The 20,078-nt window shown below is 36.5% G+C and overlaps 1 protein-coding gene across 14 annotated transcripts in view; it reads right to left on the reverse strand.

The window, feature by feature from the left end:
• Positions 1-5,978: 5,978 nt before the first annotated feature.
• The window catches only part of LOC109408324 (cubilin), a 649,214-nt gene continuing 635,114 nt past the window's right edge, over positions 5,979-20,078 (reverse strand). For 13 of the 14 annotated variants that reach the window (XM_029860374.2, XM_029860375.2, XM_029860373.2 and 10 more), the window contains one exon: positions 5,979-7,584. In XM_029860374.2, coding sequence (XP_029716234.2) covers positions 7,358-7,584 — 227 coding nt within the window. In that variant the 3' untranslated portion in view covers positions 5,979-7,357. The remainder of the gene's footprint in view (positions 7,585-20,078) is intronic. The other variant, XM_029860376.2, reaches the window with a different exon arrangement.

Genomic DNA, 20,078 nt, shown 5'->3' on the forward strand with positions numbered 1-20,078 from the left:
AGCTCGTCCATGCAAAAATCCACAAGAACATGTAACAAACTGGAAATTGGAATAATAATCTAAGCAGTTGGAAACATGTTCTTTAGGATGAAATTTCGTCGGTGATGAAATCTCAGGACGTCGGAAGCTAATTTGGTTTCATGCAAATCAATTACGGTTGTCATTTTAGTACATCTTCAACTAGGGTAGAAATTTACTTCGACGTATGCGCTAATGCCCGTCGTATAAGATGGAATGTAGCAAAATAAAATAAAGATATACAACTTACGTATGCCAATAGACCATTCGAATGCATCTGCGTAAATACTCTTTATATGAAATCTAATTTATGAATTAGTCATTGACACCAAATTGGCAATGAGGCATTGAGCGAGGTTCAAGAATTAACTCGATTATTATTCTTTGCATCTTAGTATGACGGGAATTAAATAAAATCCTTACTTCTCTAGTGTGTACTTTCAAGTAGACACTCAGAAATGGAATATTCGGCAGCAAATAAAACGCATGCATTTGTCGAAAAAACACTTTTCTTTTTTTTTAAATCATTATCTTATATTTTTCGTTAACTCACGTTATTGATTCTTAATATTACAGTTTTCCATCCTTTCCTCGGTTTATTAATTAATATCAAAATGAGTTCTATACTCTTAACATTGTTTTCCGATATTTTTTTTTACCATTTTTCGGATTTTTCCTCCGTTTTTATTATTTTTTGCTGTTATTTTATAATTTATGTAACAGTTTATTTTTTTATTATAACAAACAACATTAGGAATTACTTTTACTGGTTTTCATTTATTTACTTTTTCTTTGCGCCGTTTAGATGATGCCAACAGTCGGGGAGGATCGCACCAAGCGTATGTGTCTGCGACTTCTGAATGTTGTTATTTGACAGTTTAAAAAATCGCTTTTCGCTTATGAAAAAAGTATATTTGCTAGATGTTTGAGTGGTTATATGTGTGTGTGCTGCTGTATTCCATTATTCGTTGCCTATGCCCGATTCATGGCGGGATTCGATACCTCGATCAACAGATCCGTCAACAATGCGCGTACAAGGCGGACTACGCTTGGTGCGATCTCATGCGTTTGTGCTTTGTTGGCTGTTTTGCATGTTCACAAAAACGTGTTGGTGTACGTTTTTGGCTTGTTTTATACGCTGCGATCCCCTCCATTCAGGGTGGGAGAAAGTGCAATAACATTCGAACAAAGAAGATTCTTGTATGAAAATTATAATCTAAGACTTGTAACATTTCATACTCAAATCAGTCTGTGAACACGCGTAATTGTTAAAAATTCAGAGACAAATATTGCTATTGGTTTATTTTTTTGAGCTCCTAGTTTAGATCTTGAAGGAAGAAAAACACAAGGAAGCAAACAGACTGGATTAGCTAAGAAAAAAGTTTCAGTCTCTCCCATCCAGGGATCGTTCCGCTCCGACGTTCGTCTTGCTTTTTTTTACAGTTTTACTTTTTGTTATCTGTTTCCAAAAAATTCAACTACCACTCATTGGCTTACATATTGTTATTACGGAATGCCTGTCGGTGTCGGCGTTTCAGCCGGCCGTTGATCGTAGTAGGCTTCGGAATCGTCGTCGTGGGAGTACTCGTTTCAGCAAGCCGTTTTATGAAAGCCTACTATATTTTTAATAGGATTGTATAAAAATTATTCATATTTTTCTAGTGTTTTTTTTTTGTTGATTTTTCTAGACTTCTTTTATACGATCTTGCGAAACGATCTCCTCTCGGGGCTCGCTGTACACGCAAATATATGTATGTGTGTGTTTTGTGAGTATGTTTGCATGTGCTAGTAGTCCGTGATTATGAATTTAGTTGGTATTTTCATGAGTGTTTTCATCATTCATTGTAAACATCAATGTTTTGATCCATTCATTGTGTTAAATCTGTATTCTACGGTGTAATCTCATACTTTCAATTTTATTCAGTTGCTAGTGTTGTTGTTTAGTAAAATTTTCAATATGTACTTTTGTTTTTGTATTATTTTATTAGGCAGTGATTATCAACTTGACACGTGTACAGGGCCGTTGTCATGTGACGATGTGACTGATTCTGAAGCCTGCTCGATGCCCGCGGCGTCCGTTAGATTGAGTTTTTTTTTGTTTATTTACTGTGTTCCGCTAAAAAACTGACATTTAAAACACAGAAACCCGTCCAAATTATCAATGTTTGCTTGGATTTTGGCTTCGCTGATTTTCTGTCCGTGATTTTGACTTCAGTTCTCGCAGACAGGGTTTTGTTACCGGCTCCTCTGTGCTGTTTTTGGTTTGATGTCACTTGCATTTCGTTTTGTTTCGTTCAACAAACATGTTATCCTAGGGGTTTAAATCTCTTAGGTTGTTTACCATTAACTTTGATGTTTGCGCGTGTATTTGTGAGTGTAAGGTTTGTTTCGTAAATATGTGTTATTGTGTGTACCAGAAGATACGATCACGCCAATATTTGTCACAGTAAATAGTAGCTTTTGAGTGAATCATGTGTGAATAGGGGGATTCTGCCTGAATTTTGAGCAAAATATTTAAGGTTTCTTCAGCAGAACCACAGATCAGAACATACGTAGCTGTGACATAGTCCATTGAGGTTAATTCAAGCATAGTTTTTCAAATCGACGTATCTAACTTTTTTACTGATCTGAGTAAATTCATGGTCAATGTTGACGACCATTTCACTTAAATAGTTTTTTTTTATAAAAAGACTTTTCATAAGTTTTTTCGTGCTTAACATCACCAGGGATATAGTACGCACTAGGTAAGAAACAAAACCTACTCATTCCATATCATTTTCACAATGAATTTTGACAAAAATACACATACACCGGGTTGGTCAGAGATACGTCATGCCAGATACGTCGCTTTTGTATGGTGCCAGTTTGGTGTATCTGTTACTTTTGATTTTGGCTAGATACGTCGTTTGGTTTTCTCATATATCAAAACGGTGTATCTATCAGTAAAGTTGTAAACATCAAAATAGTTAGATACGTCGTTTCGAAAAATATGCTTAGCTAAACAAATTAAGCAATAAATCATCAAACAGTGGTGTGGGTTCTTCAATTTGCTTTATGAATCATGCATGCAGCAGTTAACCCGGATTTGTTTACATTCTCGAGTTACGTCGGATTGAAAAATTATGCTTGAATTGTATTTGTAGATTTCACGGTTTCCAATACAGTAGACGTAACTGCCACATGTTTGCGCTTATCTAATGAAATTCGTTAACTGCAACGACTGACAGACGTCAAAGATTTTTCAATTTGTCTGAAAATGATCTGAAATTCATTTAAGATTGTATTGCTATGCATCTGTCATCTAGTTTGATAGAAACTGTTTTTATCGGCACTCGCCAAAATTTACAGAAAAAAGCATTTCATTTGAATGCAAGCATGCCAATTTACCAATTATTTGTCATTCGACACAACTGATCAATCCAAGCGATGAACATGTCCGTTTGATTAGGACACTCTCACTCGTGGCTTCGTTTGACAGATGACCGATACGCTTGGTCTTTTTCTTACGATCAACTGTCAATTATTGGCACTCGCCAGTCGCTACAGAAGTTTTCTTTTGTTTTAAAGCATTTGAGATCTATCGGATTCCAACGAGGAATCAACAATGAAAAAAGCGTCATTTGACAATGAACTAAAAGGATTGACAGTCGATTAACTGTCAAACGACATTACTGGTATGATCAAATCGTCTTAAGCCTTGCTAGAAATCAAGCCTCTTAGTTCAAAAAGTTGCAAAACAATCAATGTCTCCTTCTTCTGTGCGAAGGCAGAAGCAGGAGTGCCGAGTCAATTTTCGATAAATCTGGATGATTTTGGAAGTTCTGTTTGAAAAAGTCTGGATCGTGTGGAAAACCTTACAAATTCCAGAAACAAAGTGAATTATTGGAAGGTAGGCAACGCTGGTCAATGTTTTTTCTCATTAGCTAGATTTCAAGTTTTAGTTACCATTCGTGTTATTGTTTGTGTATGTGTGTGTGTGTGCTGTTTACCTTTCCCTCAAAAAAAAAAAAAATGCAGACCCTGCTGGAAGATATTCGAGGGGAGTCGTAGTTCCCTTTGCCGTGTGTTTGTTTTCGTTTGCATGTTTCGGTTTACCTTCCTTGTAAGTGGTTGCTTTATTTTTGCCATTTTTACCTTAGTGTTGCCATGTGTGTTTCAATTTGACACTCGTGTATGTGTGTGTGTTTTGTTTTCTTTTTTTGTGAGTATTATTTTTAGTTTATAATGACGAGGACGTACGCTTGTTGTTTGTTGTCTGATCTGCTTCCGTACGCGCATGTTTGTATGTATGTGTGTATAAGTAATTTTCTGTTTGCTTTCCTATACATGTTTGCTGTGTATGTATCTGTGTTACCTATTCTTTGGACGCTCACATTTTGCAATAATATCACCGACTAAACCGACGTGCCACTCGATTCCGAGACTTGACCGAAACCATTACACGGTAAATTCAAATTGCAGTGATCGCTAGTGTCAAATTGAAAGTGACGTTTAGCCCGTCATGACATTTACACAGCAGGCGTCGCGGCGTCTCGATCGAACGCTGTGTAAACAAAAACACGTGATTGCCAGTATTGTCAATCTGTAGCTTCGCTTTGCCTCAGAATGGAGTATTACGGCAATTACGGGATGCTTAAGAATTTTAGGAAGCAATTAAGAATGTTATATTAAATGTCCCAGCCTGAAAATAAATCCAAACAGTGGTGGCTGTTACCATCTGCACGGTACATTCCCATCGGATTATGCAAGCGTCGCGACGATGATGCTGCTCCTGCTGCCGTTTTAGTGACGCTGACTGGGCTGACTACTGTTTCAACTTTTATGTGAAAAAAGAAAGTCTCCCAGAAGTCAATAGGACTTACATGAATTAGGCCTATTAATAAATTGTGCTTTCTAAAAATTAAGATATGAAATTGTGTTCTGGTAAAATCAGCAGAGTGGCTGCAGTATGACGAAGGCATGACCACCGACGACGGCGACGCCGCGGAATACAAACAAACACTCTACGTTTAAACCAATCAAAGTATGAAATTCTGTAAGATTATTGAGTCTTTTACGCTCCTAAAAAATTTTGTTTTGAACATAGTTCGTGAATCTATCTTTTCTTAGTTTATCATGAGAACTTTTGGTAATTACATATTATAAAATAAACAGCATTATCCAATGTTTGAAGAATCCGTTCATTCCAGCACACCTATGGGTGGCGTTATTTAAGAGTGTTCGAAATATTTCGGCTAAAATAGTTCTGAACCAAAATCAACAGATGGCGCTAGTTTTCAACGGTTTTTATTTTAAAATTTCGGACGAGAATTTCATGAACCTTTGCACTAGCTGGCATGTCGGTTCGTCGGTGATAATATTCTTGGTTAACCTCACTTTCCTGCTTCTGGTAAATTAATAGTCGTTTAAGGTTTCTTTACACATTTATTACATGGTTAATTGTTATGCTTTACTTGTTCAGTTAGTGTTGTTTATTTGCTCACTTGCAGTGTCCTGTGTTTTTTCGTTTGTTTTTTCTCTGTGTATTTCTTTGGGTTTAACGTTCTTTTTTATGTTTACCATCATTTGATGGTTCACCGTGATGTTACAGGATATATAAAACTTGATTATTTCGACTAGTTGCACGTTCTCTATCCACGTTCGTCTGTGTTTGGTTAGTTATGGCAATACAGGGAAGATCATGGTAAGCGTAAACTTGAGTGATCATAATTGGTTTTTGTTTACATCATAGGGTTAGTTCTTTCCACGTGTTTACCTTAAAAGAAACATTCAATTGATTACTTCGAGAAAATTGTTTACCCATAATAACAAACAAAAACTTGAGACCAAGTTCGTTAGCATTTTATTTCCGAAAAAGTTGAGCTTCTGTTGGTTTAAATGTGTGAATTATTCTCCTCTTCACCTTCAGTTTGCCTATGTGTTAGTCATTTCAATTAGTCTACACATCGTTATTTTCTTCCTTTTGTGTATCAATGGCTAATAACTACTTCGTACAAATATATAAAAAACAACTTTTCCCTTATTTTCTTACGTTACAAATCAATGCCCCACTGTTTGTGTGTGGAATGATTTCCTCTATTTCTCGGTATCCGTTAAACTTGAGTGCCTCTACGTCCTCACGAACTTACGATTGTTTTTTTTTCTTCACTAATATCAATGAGAGTTTGTTGTTTTACTTGTTGTCATGTGTTTGTATGTGTGTTCGTGTCTGTCCTGCCCGTGTGTGTTGTTTGACAGTGTATAACGGTAATTTTTAAATATTTCCTAATTTTTTGTTCTGTTTTTTGGTTATTCGTTTACGCGTTTTTCTCAATTGATTTTTTACTTTTATTAAAAAGGGTTTCCTTATAAAATGAACTTTACACATAAAACAACTTCACCACGTTCCCTCGTGGATTTCTTTTCCTCTCTCCTACTCCTGTTTCTGTTTTCAATCTGTTGACGCAGTTCCCGTTTTCGTTTACTTCAATGATTTTAATAACTATGTTACATGTATAGATCTACTATTCTCTGTAACGTTTTCTCCGTTTGCACCTTGGAAAACCTAAACTAAAATATAATGTATTGCGATTATTTATGAAATCTTTCTTTGTGTTTTTGTTTACTATACTTGTAATGTTTTTTATTCCTTTATCGCTTGTGTGTGTGTGTTTATGAATTATTTACTCGACAGTATTGTGTTAATTCATAATTGGGATAAAAAATTGATTTACTGTTACCTTTTTTGTTCACGTTTAATTAAAATATTTAGTTTAGCTAATGTTAGTTTTATCCTTGTGTCATTATTGTTAATGCCTTGTGTTTATCTGCTCTTTCTCTGTCTGGGTACGAACGTAGCAAAAGTGTCCTATTAGAATCGTGCGTGCGCTTTTGCTGTTTCCGTACGAAATTCCACGAACAATGGCGTCTAATAGTAAATAATCTTCAAAGTGTCAACTGCTGTGCCTGCCGTAGCCGAGTATTGTTGTTCTTGCCGATGGTTATGCTGCTGCTGGTGGTGGTGGTAGTGGTGCTGGTGCTGGTGATTGTTATGGTAGTAGTTTTCGTCGTATTCGTCGCCGTTGATTTGGCGACTTCGGATTGCTAGGGAGTTGTTGCCTTCGTTGACGTCGTCGTTCCTAAAAGTGCTAGTTAGTCGGCGAGTACTGTCTGCGCGGGCGGTACTAGCGGTGCTACTGCTGCCGAAGCACAGCATAGCTAACAGCGAGGAGCAATAGTCGTACGGGTAATAGTAGTAGAACGAGCAACAGTATTGTCCCCGGTAAAGGTGCTGACAGAATCGGCAGATGCTGCAATGTTGGTAAAGTAGCCTCCTCGCCGTCGTCGGTCGCGCTCACCGCTATACACACTCGCCGTTATCGTCGAAGCGGTCGCAGCTGTTCACAAACAGGTCATCGTTCAGGTCGTCCGGATCCAGCAGGGTATCGTTGATGCACACGTGCGGCGGTACACTAACGGGTGGCAGTGGTGCCGGCGGGATCTGCATCGGTTCGCTATTGTTTATGCCGTGCAAACTGCCGGAAAGGCTGCCACCGGCCTGCAGGTGGCGTCTGCTGGAACCTAAACCTAGGAGAAGGATAGTGCGTTAGTTACTGAACAAAGTTACTTCCAATCGAACTCTGTGATGATCTCCGCCGAATGCGTGTTGAAAACTCTTCAAAATATACAAGGGTAGACTGGCTATGATCCAACATAACATCGGATGGAACACCACCTGGACATCAGAGAGCTCGTTGACCAATCAAAAACCAATGCCCCATAGATAGGGTCTATCAGGTCTACAATCTGATAATGTTAAGATAAAGTATCAAAAGATTCCGGTATGATGCCGAAATCAACGCTACTTTTGCGGTCTGGTACTCTGGATACGATGACCTTTTCAAGAAGAATGCTGTAAGGTTGGAAGACGAAGGGAAAGTTCGAAAGTATACTGTTTCACAATTTCCTATGGAGTTCAATTTCGCACAGACAGTTATCAAGCTGAAGAGTCTGTTTGTCGCGAAATAGTCGATACCTATGCCTGCAGATCGCGAAGAATCCCACTAAGGACCATATGGCGTTTGCGTGCAGAGTCCATAAAGCTTGCGTGGAATTTAAAACTTCGGAAACGCACCGAGGAGCAGTTTAGTGTACGTGTGCGCAGCACAATCGTCTCCTCGCACAAATTTAGGCCATCAGTGATGTCACGTCGAGAAGTTCCAGCGCTTGTTTATTCTGAAGCACGACAGAATGAATCTCAGGCACCGTATAGCGAACTATACGTGGTGAGGAGATTCACTGAGAAGCGTTACGGTAAGCGCGACCGGGAGCCTCCAAGACGTTTTTTTTTCTAGTAACGCCGTTTAGAAGCCCGGCTTCGTGTGCTAACTCTGGCATTGCACTACGCCCAAAATTGCAACTACGAGAAGCATAAGTGCTCCAACTGTGGTCAAGTTGGAGACCGTGAAGGATATTGTGAAATGGCGAAAAGTTGAAAATCATCTGGACTACAAAGCCAATTGTTATTTGAATTTGCGGGGACTTCTAAGGGCCTGATCACTGCCCTCCAACCAAATCAGTACTCACTTTCACTGCCTGACGACATTTTGCCTAACTGGTTAATTTAACACCTGATGCGTTCAACAGACCACCGTACTATATGCTAGTCGGTCTAGAGCGCACTTCCGGCTATCTCGACGACCTCATCGTCGGATTCTAGATTTCGGTTTATCCATCGGACCCCAAAAGTACTCGTTTCGCAAGGAGCAAGTGCGGTACGTGGGTCACGTCGTCGACAGTAGCGGGATACGTCCGGATTTGGCCAATTCCAAGTTCGTCTCCAATACGTGAAAGCTTCGCAACCTGATCGACAATCTGAAAAAGCTGAAACGATGTTTCAGTGGAGTCCGGAGTTCCAGACAGCGTTCGAACAGTTAAATAAATCTCTCGGAACTGCTACCGGGAGATCATCGTTTCTTCTGACGCTTCACCCATCAGGTTTGGGGTTACAATCAGCCACAATTTCTTATATGTCACCAGTAAGCACGTCAAAGCACATGTACTACGTGTGAGTCTCCAATCTACTGAAACGACACCGAAACAATCCGTCAGGTAGGCCGCCTCCAGCCGGCATTCGTTGCTGCTCGACATCCTGTTGGATGCTTGGATTCTCCCAAGTCGACTATCACTTATCAGATACACGTAGGATTTGAATGGATCAAGACAAGTACAAACGGGAATCCCACATCAGGTTAAATTGCGCGTAACAACGAGGGTTCTCATAAGCCCCAGGTGAAAAGCAGATGCGGTTCGATCAAAATTTCCAATACCTCTAAAAGGAACTGAGGGAAGGGTCAACCCATCATACCAGGATGTTGCAAACTTTGGGAAGCTAGGGGTGCTCTCAAAAGGATACCCCAAAACAGAGCTCTCAACAGACCAAGTGACTCCCATTCAAAAGGAAGTATTGAAGGAAGTGGCAGGACAACGAAAAGAGTTGCTCAAGCCAAAGTTTGGCAATTGTGTGCTCAAATCTGGCCTCAGTGATGGAAAACAATGAGTAATGCAGCTGAGCAGACACAAACGCAAAGCTATCGTACTCGTGAACAGCAGAAGCCTGAATATATTCGCACTTCCTTCACTCGCGAGCTAACGAAGCTGGTCGCACTCGTGATTGGTTCGCGAAGTAGCTCTGAACATTTTTCAATTTTGTAAAAAAAACGAATTTACACGGCCGACAGATCTATATTTCAGGAACAATGAAGCACAAAACACTACTATCTGATGGATTATACTTGTTTTGCTATTAAAATCGCACTAAAACAAAAGTTTGTTTGCACACATACAAGTATAAGTAATAGTTCAATTACTGAAACAGTTTAGAACATAAAATAAAGACTAAACATATGAAAAAATATGCAAACCTATTATGCTAAACAGCACAATTGTGTTGGTTCGTCACGAAAGGAATATGCAATAAATGTGATGTCCCAACATTTGTAAATGCAATCAGGAAGGAAGTTCTCGACCCTATGTAGTCCAACTATCTTGGATAAAATAACAAATTGGCATGTATCAGACGAAATATATTTGTCTGATCACAAGCAGATATTGTTTGAATATGCTTATCAACAACTCATACAAACCATTACAGATCCCACAAAAACAAACTGGAAGTTGTTTAACACACAGCCAGCGGCAAAAGCAAACACGTTATCAAATAATACAAATGCTTGTGAAGAACATGAAGAGAGTTCTAAACAAATTTCAAATATTATTAAAAGCATAATCAAAGTTGCGCTTCTAAGGAACGATCTACAAGTAGAGATATGCTGTGGTGGAAAAAAGTTACAGAAACTTCGTAAAAAGACCAGCAAGCTTTTTAAATGGGCTAAGCGAACACAACAGTGGGCCCAGTACAAAGAGTCCCTCACTACCTACAATAAAGAAACAAGGAGATTGAAAAGGATTCCCTGGAGGCATACGTGTGAAAACATTGAAAATACTCCTGCAACCACAAGGTTGCAAAAATTCTTGCTAAAGATCATTCCAATGGATTAGGAACGTTGAAGAAAGTAGATAGTTTTTTTTACAACTTTGGCTAATGAAACATTGAAGTTTATTATGAAGACACACTTTTTTGTTCTATAGACTGTTTCAGAAATCTATATATATAAAAATGAGTTTGAAGTTCCTTTGAGGCAACAAAACTCAATAACGGATGAACCGATCAGCATGACTCTTGCACGGTTCGGTTCGTATTCTTGGTGGCTGTGTTTATAAGTAAAAAAAGTTACGAAAATCAACTAGAAAAGTAAGAAAATAGATAAAGTACTGATTTTTCATGAGCTGGGAAGAAAATCAACACGATCAAATTGAAACCAATCTAGAGTGCCGTGCTATTTTGAGCTCAATAGTTGTCAAACCACCTCAGCTTGGCAAGACAAAGTTTGTCGGGACAGCTAGTTATATATACACTAACGATTAACTGCCATTTCAATTTGAGAACAATATCCAAAAAAGTTTCTTCTAGCTCTTATAGTAAACATGCTAACGAAGCAAATAATACCAATTTTGTTGATGTTTCTGGTAAAAGTTAAAAAATAGGGCTCTGTAAACTAGATGATTAAAATTTGAAGTTGCACAATGTGGTAAAAAAATGTAGCATAGTAGAAAAGAAAAAAACTCTCACACATAAAATATTTAATTTCCAAACGCAATAAAAATTGCTGTATCGATATTAAAAGATATTTCTCGATTGGTAAGAGTAATTTTTACTGGAATATTTGATCAAGAACCATCATTACGGACCTTCTCAAAACATTTTTTTTTGTTCCGAAATTCTCAACAACACCATTCGTTTTTATGGTATGACAAGCTTTGCAATCTGAAGGATCGAATGAGCTGAAAAAATAAGTTTGTTTAGATTAAATGCGTTCTTGAAAGCTAAGAAACTGTGCGATAGTTCTTATGTTCTGTAGAAAACCTTAAAAATAAGAAATTTGATCAAAAAATGTTGTGGAAATGCCTTTATCGATTTTTCCCAAATTTTGATCAAGGCATTCCTTACTCAACAAGTTGGAGTAAGCGAATGTGTTAAACATTTGGATATTTTTTTGTATTTAGTGATAAATAATGTTGAAATCATTAAAAACTACCTTTGTGCAAATGCAAATTTGAAAAATTTATTTGTTTGAGAACTCGACTGTTCTTTATGCTATACTCTGAAAGAAGTTGGTAAAACTCGTTAGAACAGTTCATTTATTTTAATAATCAAAGTGTATTTATAATTTCTGAAACAGTATACACTCCCGTTCAAAAGTTTGCGGTCACCCCCTCAAAAACATGTCATTTTTTTAGGCCCATATTTCCGCCAATTTGCGTCCGGTTTCAAAACTTTAGGTTTCATTCAAAAGACAATAAGTCAAAGAAACTTTGAACATGATTTAAAAGAAACTTTTTCAAAAAATTTTGTATGTAAACTTAATCCAAAGTTGCCAAATTTTCTAAAAAATGAATATAAACTTACGGCAGCGTCGCTGGAAGTTGGGTCGACCAAATTTTAAGATGAGAGCGGTAATATGCAAGGTTGCGACCATTCATTTGCAAAGATTTACATTCATTTGCTATTATCTCAGTTCAGAAGCATGCTATCGTAAAACAATGTATGGATGAATTTATCCATGTAGTTTTATCTGAAAGTTTGCCGAACAACATTGGGGTCGTACACGCATACCAAAGTCGTGAGCGAGCTGTGAAGGCAACTTTCCACAGCGTGAATGAAATTTATATTCACCGCGTGGAGAGTTGCCTTCACAGCTCGCTCACGACTTTGGTATACGTTTGCGACCCCAATGTTATTCGGCAAACTTTCAGATAAAACTACAAGGTTAAATTCATCCATACATTGTTTTTCGATAGCATTCTTCTGAACTGAGATAATAGCAAATGAATGTAAATCTTTGCAAATGAATGGTTGCAACCTTGGTAATATGACCCATTTTCTATTAGCTGCTTTTTACAGAACAAAAATCTATTAACTGCTTTTTACAGAACAAAAATCTAGAAAAAAAAGTTATTAAGTAAATAAATCCTTGATGTCATCGACCAAAAGTTTAGGGTCACCCCTCAAAATGCTGTATCGGCCAAAAGTTTGGGGTTACTATCGTAAAACATGGAAAAGTGATTTGTTGATATCTTCGTCATCTGTAGTTCACTTTTAATTCTTCTTGGCTTATTTGAAACAAAATGAATGATACTTACTGCATAGGCATTGAACCACACATATTTGTTGAAATTTACATACCAAAACTTAACGTAAAGTTGCCTCATTTTTTGAAGCGTGGTAAAATGTGCTAATTTTACATAACATTTTTATACACAAAAATCGTTAAATACGTTAAGTTGAAGACATCAAACGTAGATTTAGTTAATTATCTTTGAAATGGACCAAAAATAATTAAAATTGAACTACAGATGACGAAGATATCACCAAATCACTATTCCATGTTTTACGAAAGTAACCCCAAACTTTTGGCCGATACATCATATTGAGGGGTGACCCGAAACTTTTGGTCGATGACATCAAGGATTAATTTACTTAATAACATTTTTTCTACATTTTTTAGCTAAGTTCTGTAAAAAGCAGTTGAAAGCTAATAGAAAATTTGGCAACTTTGGGTTAAGTTTACATACAATTTTTTTGAAAAAGTTTCTTTTAAATCATGTTCAAAGTTTCTTTGACTTATTATCTTTTGAATAAAACCAAGGGTTTTGAAATCGGACGCAAATTGGCGGAGATATGGGCCTAAAAAAATGACATGTTTTTGAGGGGGTGACCCCAAACTTTTGAACGGGAGTGTATATTATCAATTCAAATGAAGACTAAAGTACATCTGCATCAGAAGCTGGTAACTGTGAAACCATGACTAATAATCATAACGTAACAAAATGGTTCAACTGTGTTAGAAAGGTCCAGGACAGATGCGTGCGCTTTGGCCAAACGACAAAGTTTTGATTTTTTATTAATAAGTGGATATAAACACTATATTGCACTTAGGGTTTTTTTTTTTTTTTTTTTTTTTTTTTTTTTTTTTTTTTTTTTTTTTTTTTGTCTACCGCCTGTCAGCATTTTCAAAAAGTTTGTCTTTTTTGCCAAAAAAGAAGAATGACTTGAGAACTCGTGTGAAAAGTATGTCAAATCCATTACACTGAAAAGGCGTGTATAGAAACTAGAAATAATGACGGCATTATTTATCTTGTGTTTGAGTGTTTGGCTTTTTCACAAAAATCTTCCGGACGGGGTGATAGCAAAATGTGTACCGCGATTAAAAAGTCAAATTTACCACCCGGCTTGCAGGGCGTGTTAAAAACGAAGATATCCGCCGGTTCATTGCTATAGGAAAACGTGATTAGTGGGATATCAATCAGAAGATTGCAATCATTGGGATGTGCAAGTGTGCAGGGACTATACGATGCCAAACAAAGTGAAAAAGTAACATTATGTAGTAGATCACTTTGGAATGCCAAAATTAACAAATTTTTACCAAAGATTGGCTGACAGAAGCATAATAAGTGATTTTATGACTGTGCTCTAAAACGAGTGCTAAGGCTGTATTTCGTTTTCTGACATGTTTTTTTCTCGCTCCGCGTACTTTTGAATTTAACCGTCGAATTGGTGACAAGTCTTATTTCGAGCTATATTTTACTTATTCAGCAAGATTTTCATAGAAATGTATGTAGTAGTGCCGCGTTAGATTTTCTAGATATTTTGTGCTGTGTTGCGTGTAGACTTCAATTGTGAATATCGGCTGATGAAAACTGGTTTCCTCCTTGTGGCAGTTCGGATGAATTTGTTTGCCTTTTGTCATTTAAACTGTGCCACAGGACACAAGACACGTTATATGCGATTCGGATGAAAAGTTAGATTAACACTAGGAGCACCGAGATCAAAAAAGTTACGCGGAGCACCGGGATCGAAAATTTGTTGTAACTAAATTTTTAATTGGCTATATCTCAGCAATGGCTCAACCGATTTTCAAAATTTTTTTATCAATCTCATGTCCGAATCTTAAAATTTCAGATGCTTGAACAGAAATTGTTCTAGGGGTGTTCAAATTCCCTCTAGAACAGTGCAACCGATACAAATTTTGTTTCGTCATGCTTATCTGGCTGTAAACGTTCCAAATATTTCAGAAAACATCATAAATCTGAGGTGTTCAAATGAAAATAGTAGAAGATAACTGGATGCATATCGTTAATCTAACAGAAATATATTTTGAACATCCCTAGCGCTCCCGGCACTGTGGCTAGTTGCTATTAAATTTTCAATTGACTATATCTCAGCAACGGCTCAACCGATTTTCAAAATTCTTTTACCAATCTCTTCTCCGAATCCTAAAGTTTCAGATAATTGAACAGAAATTATTCTAGGGGTGTTCAAATTTCCTCTAGAACAGTGCAACCGATATATTTTTTTTTTAAATGTTTACCTAATTGGAAGCGGTCTGAAAATTACTGTACGCATAATGGATGTGTGTGGTATAGTATAAGATAAAATATTTTGAACATCCCTAGCGCTCTCGGCACGATTATCGAAAATTTGTTGAAACTAAATTTTAAATCAGTTATATCTCAGCGATGGCTTAACCGATTTTCAAAATTATTTTCCTTACATGTTGTCCTAATCTTCTAGTTTCAGATAATTGAATAAAAAATATTCTAGGGGTGGTCCAATTTTCTCCATATCAGTGCAGAAGATACGATATTTTTCTGCCATTTTTTCTTCATTGAGGACGTTCAAAATATTTCCTTGAACTTCATAAACCTACATTATTCAAACGAGAATAGTATAGGATCTATCTGGATACATGCAGTAAACCTCAATTAAAAAGATGTTGAACATCCCTAGTGCTCCTTGAATTGTGACCGAAGCTTGACTGTAACTAAATTTTCAATCGCTTATATCTCAGCGATGGCTCAACCGATTTTCAAAATTATTTTACCAATCTCTTGTACGAATCTTCAAATTACAAAAGTTTGAATAAAAAAACCCTTCTAGGGGTGTTCAAATTGCCTCTTGAACAGTACAACTTTTTTCAAAATATTTATATCATTGTAAAAGTTCTAAATATTTCGGTAAACATCATAAATCTTTGTGATTCTAATGAGAATAGCATAAGATCACTTGATACATATTGTGAACTACATAGTGAATTGAACATCCCTAGCACTACTGGCATTGTGATCGAAATTCGGCTGTAACTATATTTCCAAAGGGGTAAATGTCAGCGATGACTTGACCGATTTGCGGTGTTCAAATGAAAATAGTAGAAGTAACTGGATCAATATCGTTAATCTAACAGAAACATATTTTGAACATCCCTAGCGCTCCCGGCACAGTGGCTAGTTGCTATTAAATTTTCAATTGACTATATCTCAGCAATGGCTCAACCGATTTTAAAAATTCTTTTACCAATCTCTTGTCCGAATCCTAAAGTTTCCGATAATTGAACAGAAATTATTATAGGGGTGTTCAAATTTTCTCTAGATCAGTGCAACCGATATACTTTTTTTTCGACATGTTATCTGGTTGTAAACGTTCCAAATATTTTAGTAAACATCATAAATCTGAGGTGTTCAAATGAAAATAGTATAAGATAACGATACATATTGTTAATCTAACAGAAAAATAATGGAACATCCCTAGCGCTCCCGGCACAGTGATTAGTTGCAATTGAATTTTCAATCTCAGCGATGGCTCAACCGATTTTCAAAATTATTTTACCAATCTCTTGTTCGAATATTCAAGTTTCAAACAAATGAACAATAATCATTCTAGGGATGTTCAAATTTCTCTAGAACAGTGCAATCGATATAATTTGTTCGACATGTTTACCTAATTGTAAACGATACAAGCGCTTCCGTAGACACGATTAATTAATAATGGGAATCGCATTCAACACATGTTCTGCAGTTATTCAAGATTCAAACAATTGAAAAAAATCATTATGAGGGCGTTCAAATTTCCTTCAAACCATTACTACCATTACATTTTTTCAATTTGCTCATTCATTGCAAAAGTTCAAAATTTTACCCCAAACATCATACATAAATCTACGTGGTTCAAATGAAAATTGTATAAGATTACTGCATGCATATCTCTACTTGATTTCAATTGTTTCAGTTACAGTTGCCACCACGTGTGTCCAGCCACGTGCAGTACTATAAGCAGCTGTGTATAATGTTGTCTTGGTTCTGGAAATTGAGTTCTACACCATTTATCATCAAAATCTAATGCAAATATTACATGAATCACGCCGATTTATGACGTTTCCATCTAGAACATATACAATGTTGTAAAAAAGGGCGAAAAATATTGCAACGGCTGTCCTTTTGTGTAGGAAATTTGAACAACCCTCCACTATATAGAATTTTATACAATTCTCTTATGAATCACCTAGATGTATGATGTTCACGGAAATATTTAAAACTTTTACAATGAAATTTTTAAAACTGTGCTGGAAAAAAATTCAACACCACTAGAATAAGTTTTGTTCAATGGTTCCAAACATGAAGTTTCAGACAAGAGATTACCCGGGTAGAGGTAAAATACTGACGATCAAAACATGACATTGGTTCGATTGATATAAGAGATAAAAGATCTGAAAATAATATCTGAAAAATGTTCCTGGACCATCTGAACAATATCAACATTTGATATTTCAAGATCATACGAATAGCTTGCTGCTATTGGTTAGATCTTACAAAATCTAAATATGATTTGATAATGATGTTCCAGGAGTAAATTTTTGATTTTATTTTTAGATCTTTTATCTCTTATGTCAGTGGTTTTCAACCTTTTTGAGTCTGTGCACCCCTTTTGGATTTTTCCCAAACCTCATTCCCCCCTTCATCAAAAAATTTCGAAACAATAAATTATGTTACAGTTGATGAAAAATTTTATTAGGTAATGATCAATGTTCTTCTTTGAATCGTTCTGTAGTTCGATGAGCTCATTCTGGAATTGATCTGGATCTAAGGCCACTGTTACGCGAAAGAGTTGCGTTCCAAGTCAAGATCTCTTTTCTAGACGTCAAGAAAATACCATTTGAATTTATTTTAAGTGCTGTCAAGTGTTGAAGAATTTCATCCTTTATGCTTCTCGAGAATGTTGATTCTCTATATTTTTCGTCAATGATTGATAGTAGCCTCGATTCTAATTTACAGTTTACTTGAAAAGGCATTGAAGGAGTTCATAAATGATGTGATGTGGTTTGTGTTCCTTGAAGCATCAAATTGAGTTCCTTCAATTGTTCGAAAATGTCAGCAAAATAAGCTAACTGTAGAACTCAAGGAGCATGGCTTGAGCACTGGCAGCACTGGATTTAAGGACAGACTTGTTAGGATCCCAAAATGGCTGCCACAATGGCCGACTTTTGCACCTACTCACGATTTCGAGCGCACTCTTTGTATACAAAACCAGCGCACCTCATCTTCTTATTACAAGCTTATTACAAGTGAGCAAGAACAAAATAATAAAATGCACCGTTGTTTGAAGCTTGCTTCTTGAGATTTGTGCGTTTCAAGTTCTGATGCACTGTTGAAGCGGGAATTTAAGACGTTTGTCCTTAACCAAAATAACAATCTTAGCCATTTGATTAAAAACGAGGCTCAGAGATGTCGGTAGCGTCTTGGAAACAGGTCCTTGACCATGCTCCATCATACAATGAAAAGAAATCAGTGTTAAAATGATTGAAAATAAAAACACTTTCTTGGGTGGACAATTCCCCCAGTAAGAGGACAAAATTCCCCCCTAGGGGGGAATTCCCCCCCGGTTGAAAACCACTGTCTTATGTCAATCAAACCCATATCACTTTTTGATCTCCATATCAAAATGTGCTATTATTGAGCTCTTTTCCTCTACTCGGGTAGTAAAAGAATTTTGAAAATCGGGCGAGCCATCGCTGAGATGAAGCCAATTAAAAATCATAGTGCCGGGAGGGCTGGGGACGTTCAAAACCTGTTTCTGTGAGGCTAACTACATGTTTCCGGCATTTTTATACTTTTCTCATTTGAAGCCAGCAAATTGATGATGTTTGCGGATTTTTTTCATAACGCTTACAATGAAGTGAAAATGACTGAAAAAATGTGTGTCGGTTGCACTGTTCTGAAGGAAGTTTGAACACCCCTAAAACGTATTTTGTTCATTTGTTTGAAGTTCGAAGACTTGAACAACATATTAACAAAATAACTTTGAAAATCAGTTGTGCTATTGCTGCGATATTGCAGATTGAAAATTTAGTCATCGTTATAGGAGCGCTAGGGATGTCCCAATTTTTTTTTGTGACAGTTTCAGAACGTTTACAATTAGGTAAACATGTCGGAAAAAAATTGTATCAGGTTATCTGGTTCAGGGGAAATTTTAACATCTCTAGAATGGTTTTTGTTCAATTGTCTGAAACTTGAAGATTCGATAAGTAAAAGAATATAAAAAACCAGTTGAGTTATTTTGCGAGATATAGCCAGTTGAAAATTTATTTATAGTTTAATTTCAATCACCGAGTGTGTTTTTATGTGATTCACAATATGTATCCTTTTATGTTATACTGTTCTAATAAGATAAGAATCACGCAGATTTCTCATGCTTGTGAAAATATTTAGAACGTTCACAATGAAGTTAACAAGTCGAAAAAAATACACCGGATGCAGAGCTCTTGAGGAAATTTGAACACAAAACAAAATTCTGACAAGAGATTAGTCAAATAATATGGCAAATCGGTCAAGTCATCGCTGACATATAGCCCATTGAAAATATAATTACAGCCGAATTTCGATCACAATGCCGGTAGTGCTAGGGATGTTCAATTTACTATGTAGTTCACAATATGTATCAAGTGATCTTATGCTATTCTCATTAGAATCACGAAGATTTATGATGTTTACCGAAATATTTAGAACTTTTACAATGATATAAATATTTTGAAACAAGTTGAACTGTTCAAAAGGCAATTTGAACACCCCTAGAAGGGTTTTTTTCAAACTTCTGTAATTTGAAGATTCGTACAAGAGATTGGTAAAATAATTTTGAAAATCGGTTGAGCAATCGCTGAGATATATGCGATTGAAAATTTAATTACAGTCAAGCTTCGGTCATAATTCAAGGAGCACTAGGGATGTTCAACATCTATTTAATTGAGGTTTACTGCATGTATCCAGATAGATCTTATACTATTCCCGTTTGAATAATGTAGGTTTATGATGTTCAAGGAAATATTTTGAACGTCCTCAATGAAGAAAAAAAGGCTGAAAAATATCGTATCTTCTGCACTGATATGGAAAAAATTGGACCACCCCTAGAATATTTTTTATTCAATTATCTGAAACTAGAAGATTAGGACAACATGTAAGGAAAATAATTTTGAAAATCGGTTAAGCCATCGCTGAGATATAGCTGATTTAAAATTTAGTTTCAACAAATTTTCGATCATCGTGCTGGGAGCACTAGGAATGTTCAAAATATTTTATCTTATACTGTACCCCACACATCCATTATGCGTACAGTAATTTTCAGACCCCTTCCT

This window comes from Aedes albopictus, chromosome 1, assembly GCF_035046485.1.
Source record: "Aedes albopictus strain Foshan chromosome 1, AalbF5, whole genome shotgun sequence".
NCBI lineage: Eukaryota > Metazoa > Arthropoda > Insecta > Diptera > Culicidae > Aedes > Aedes albopictus.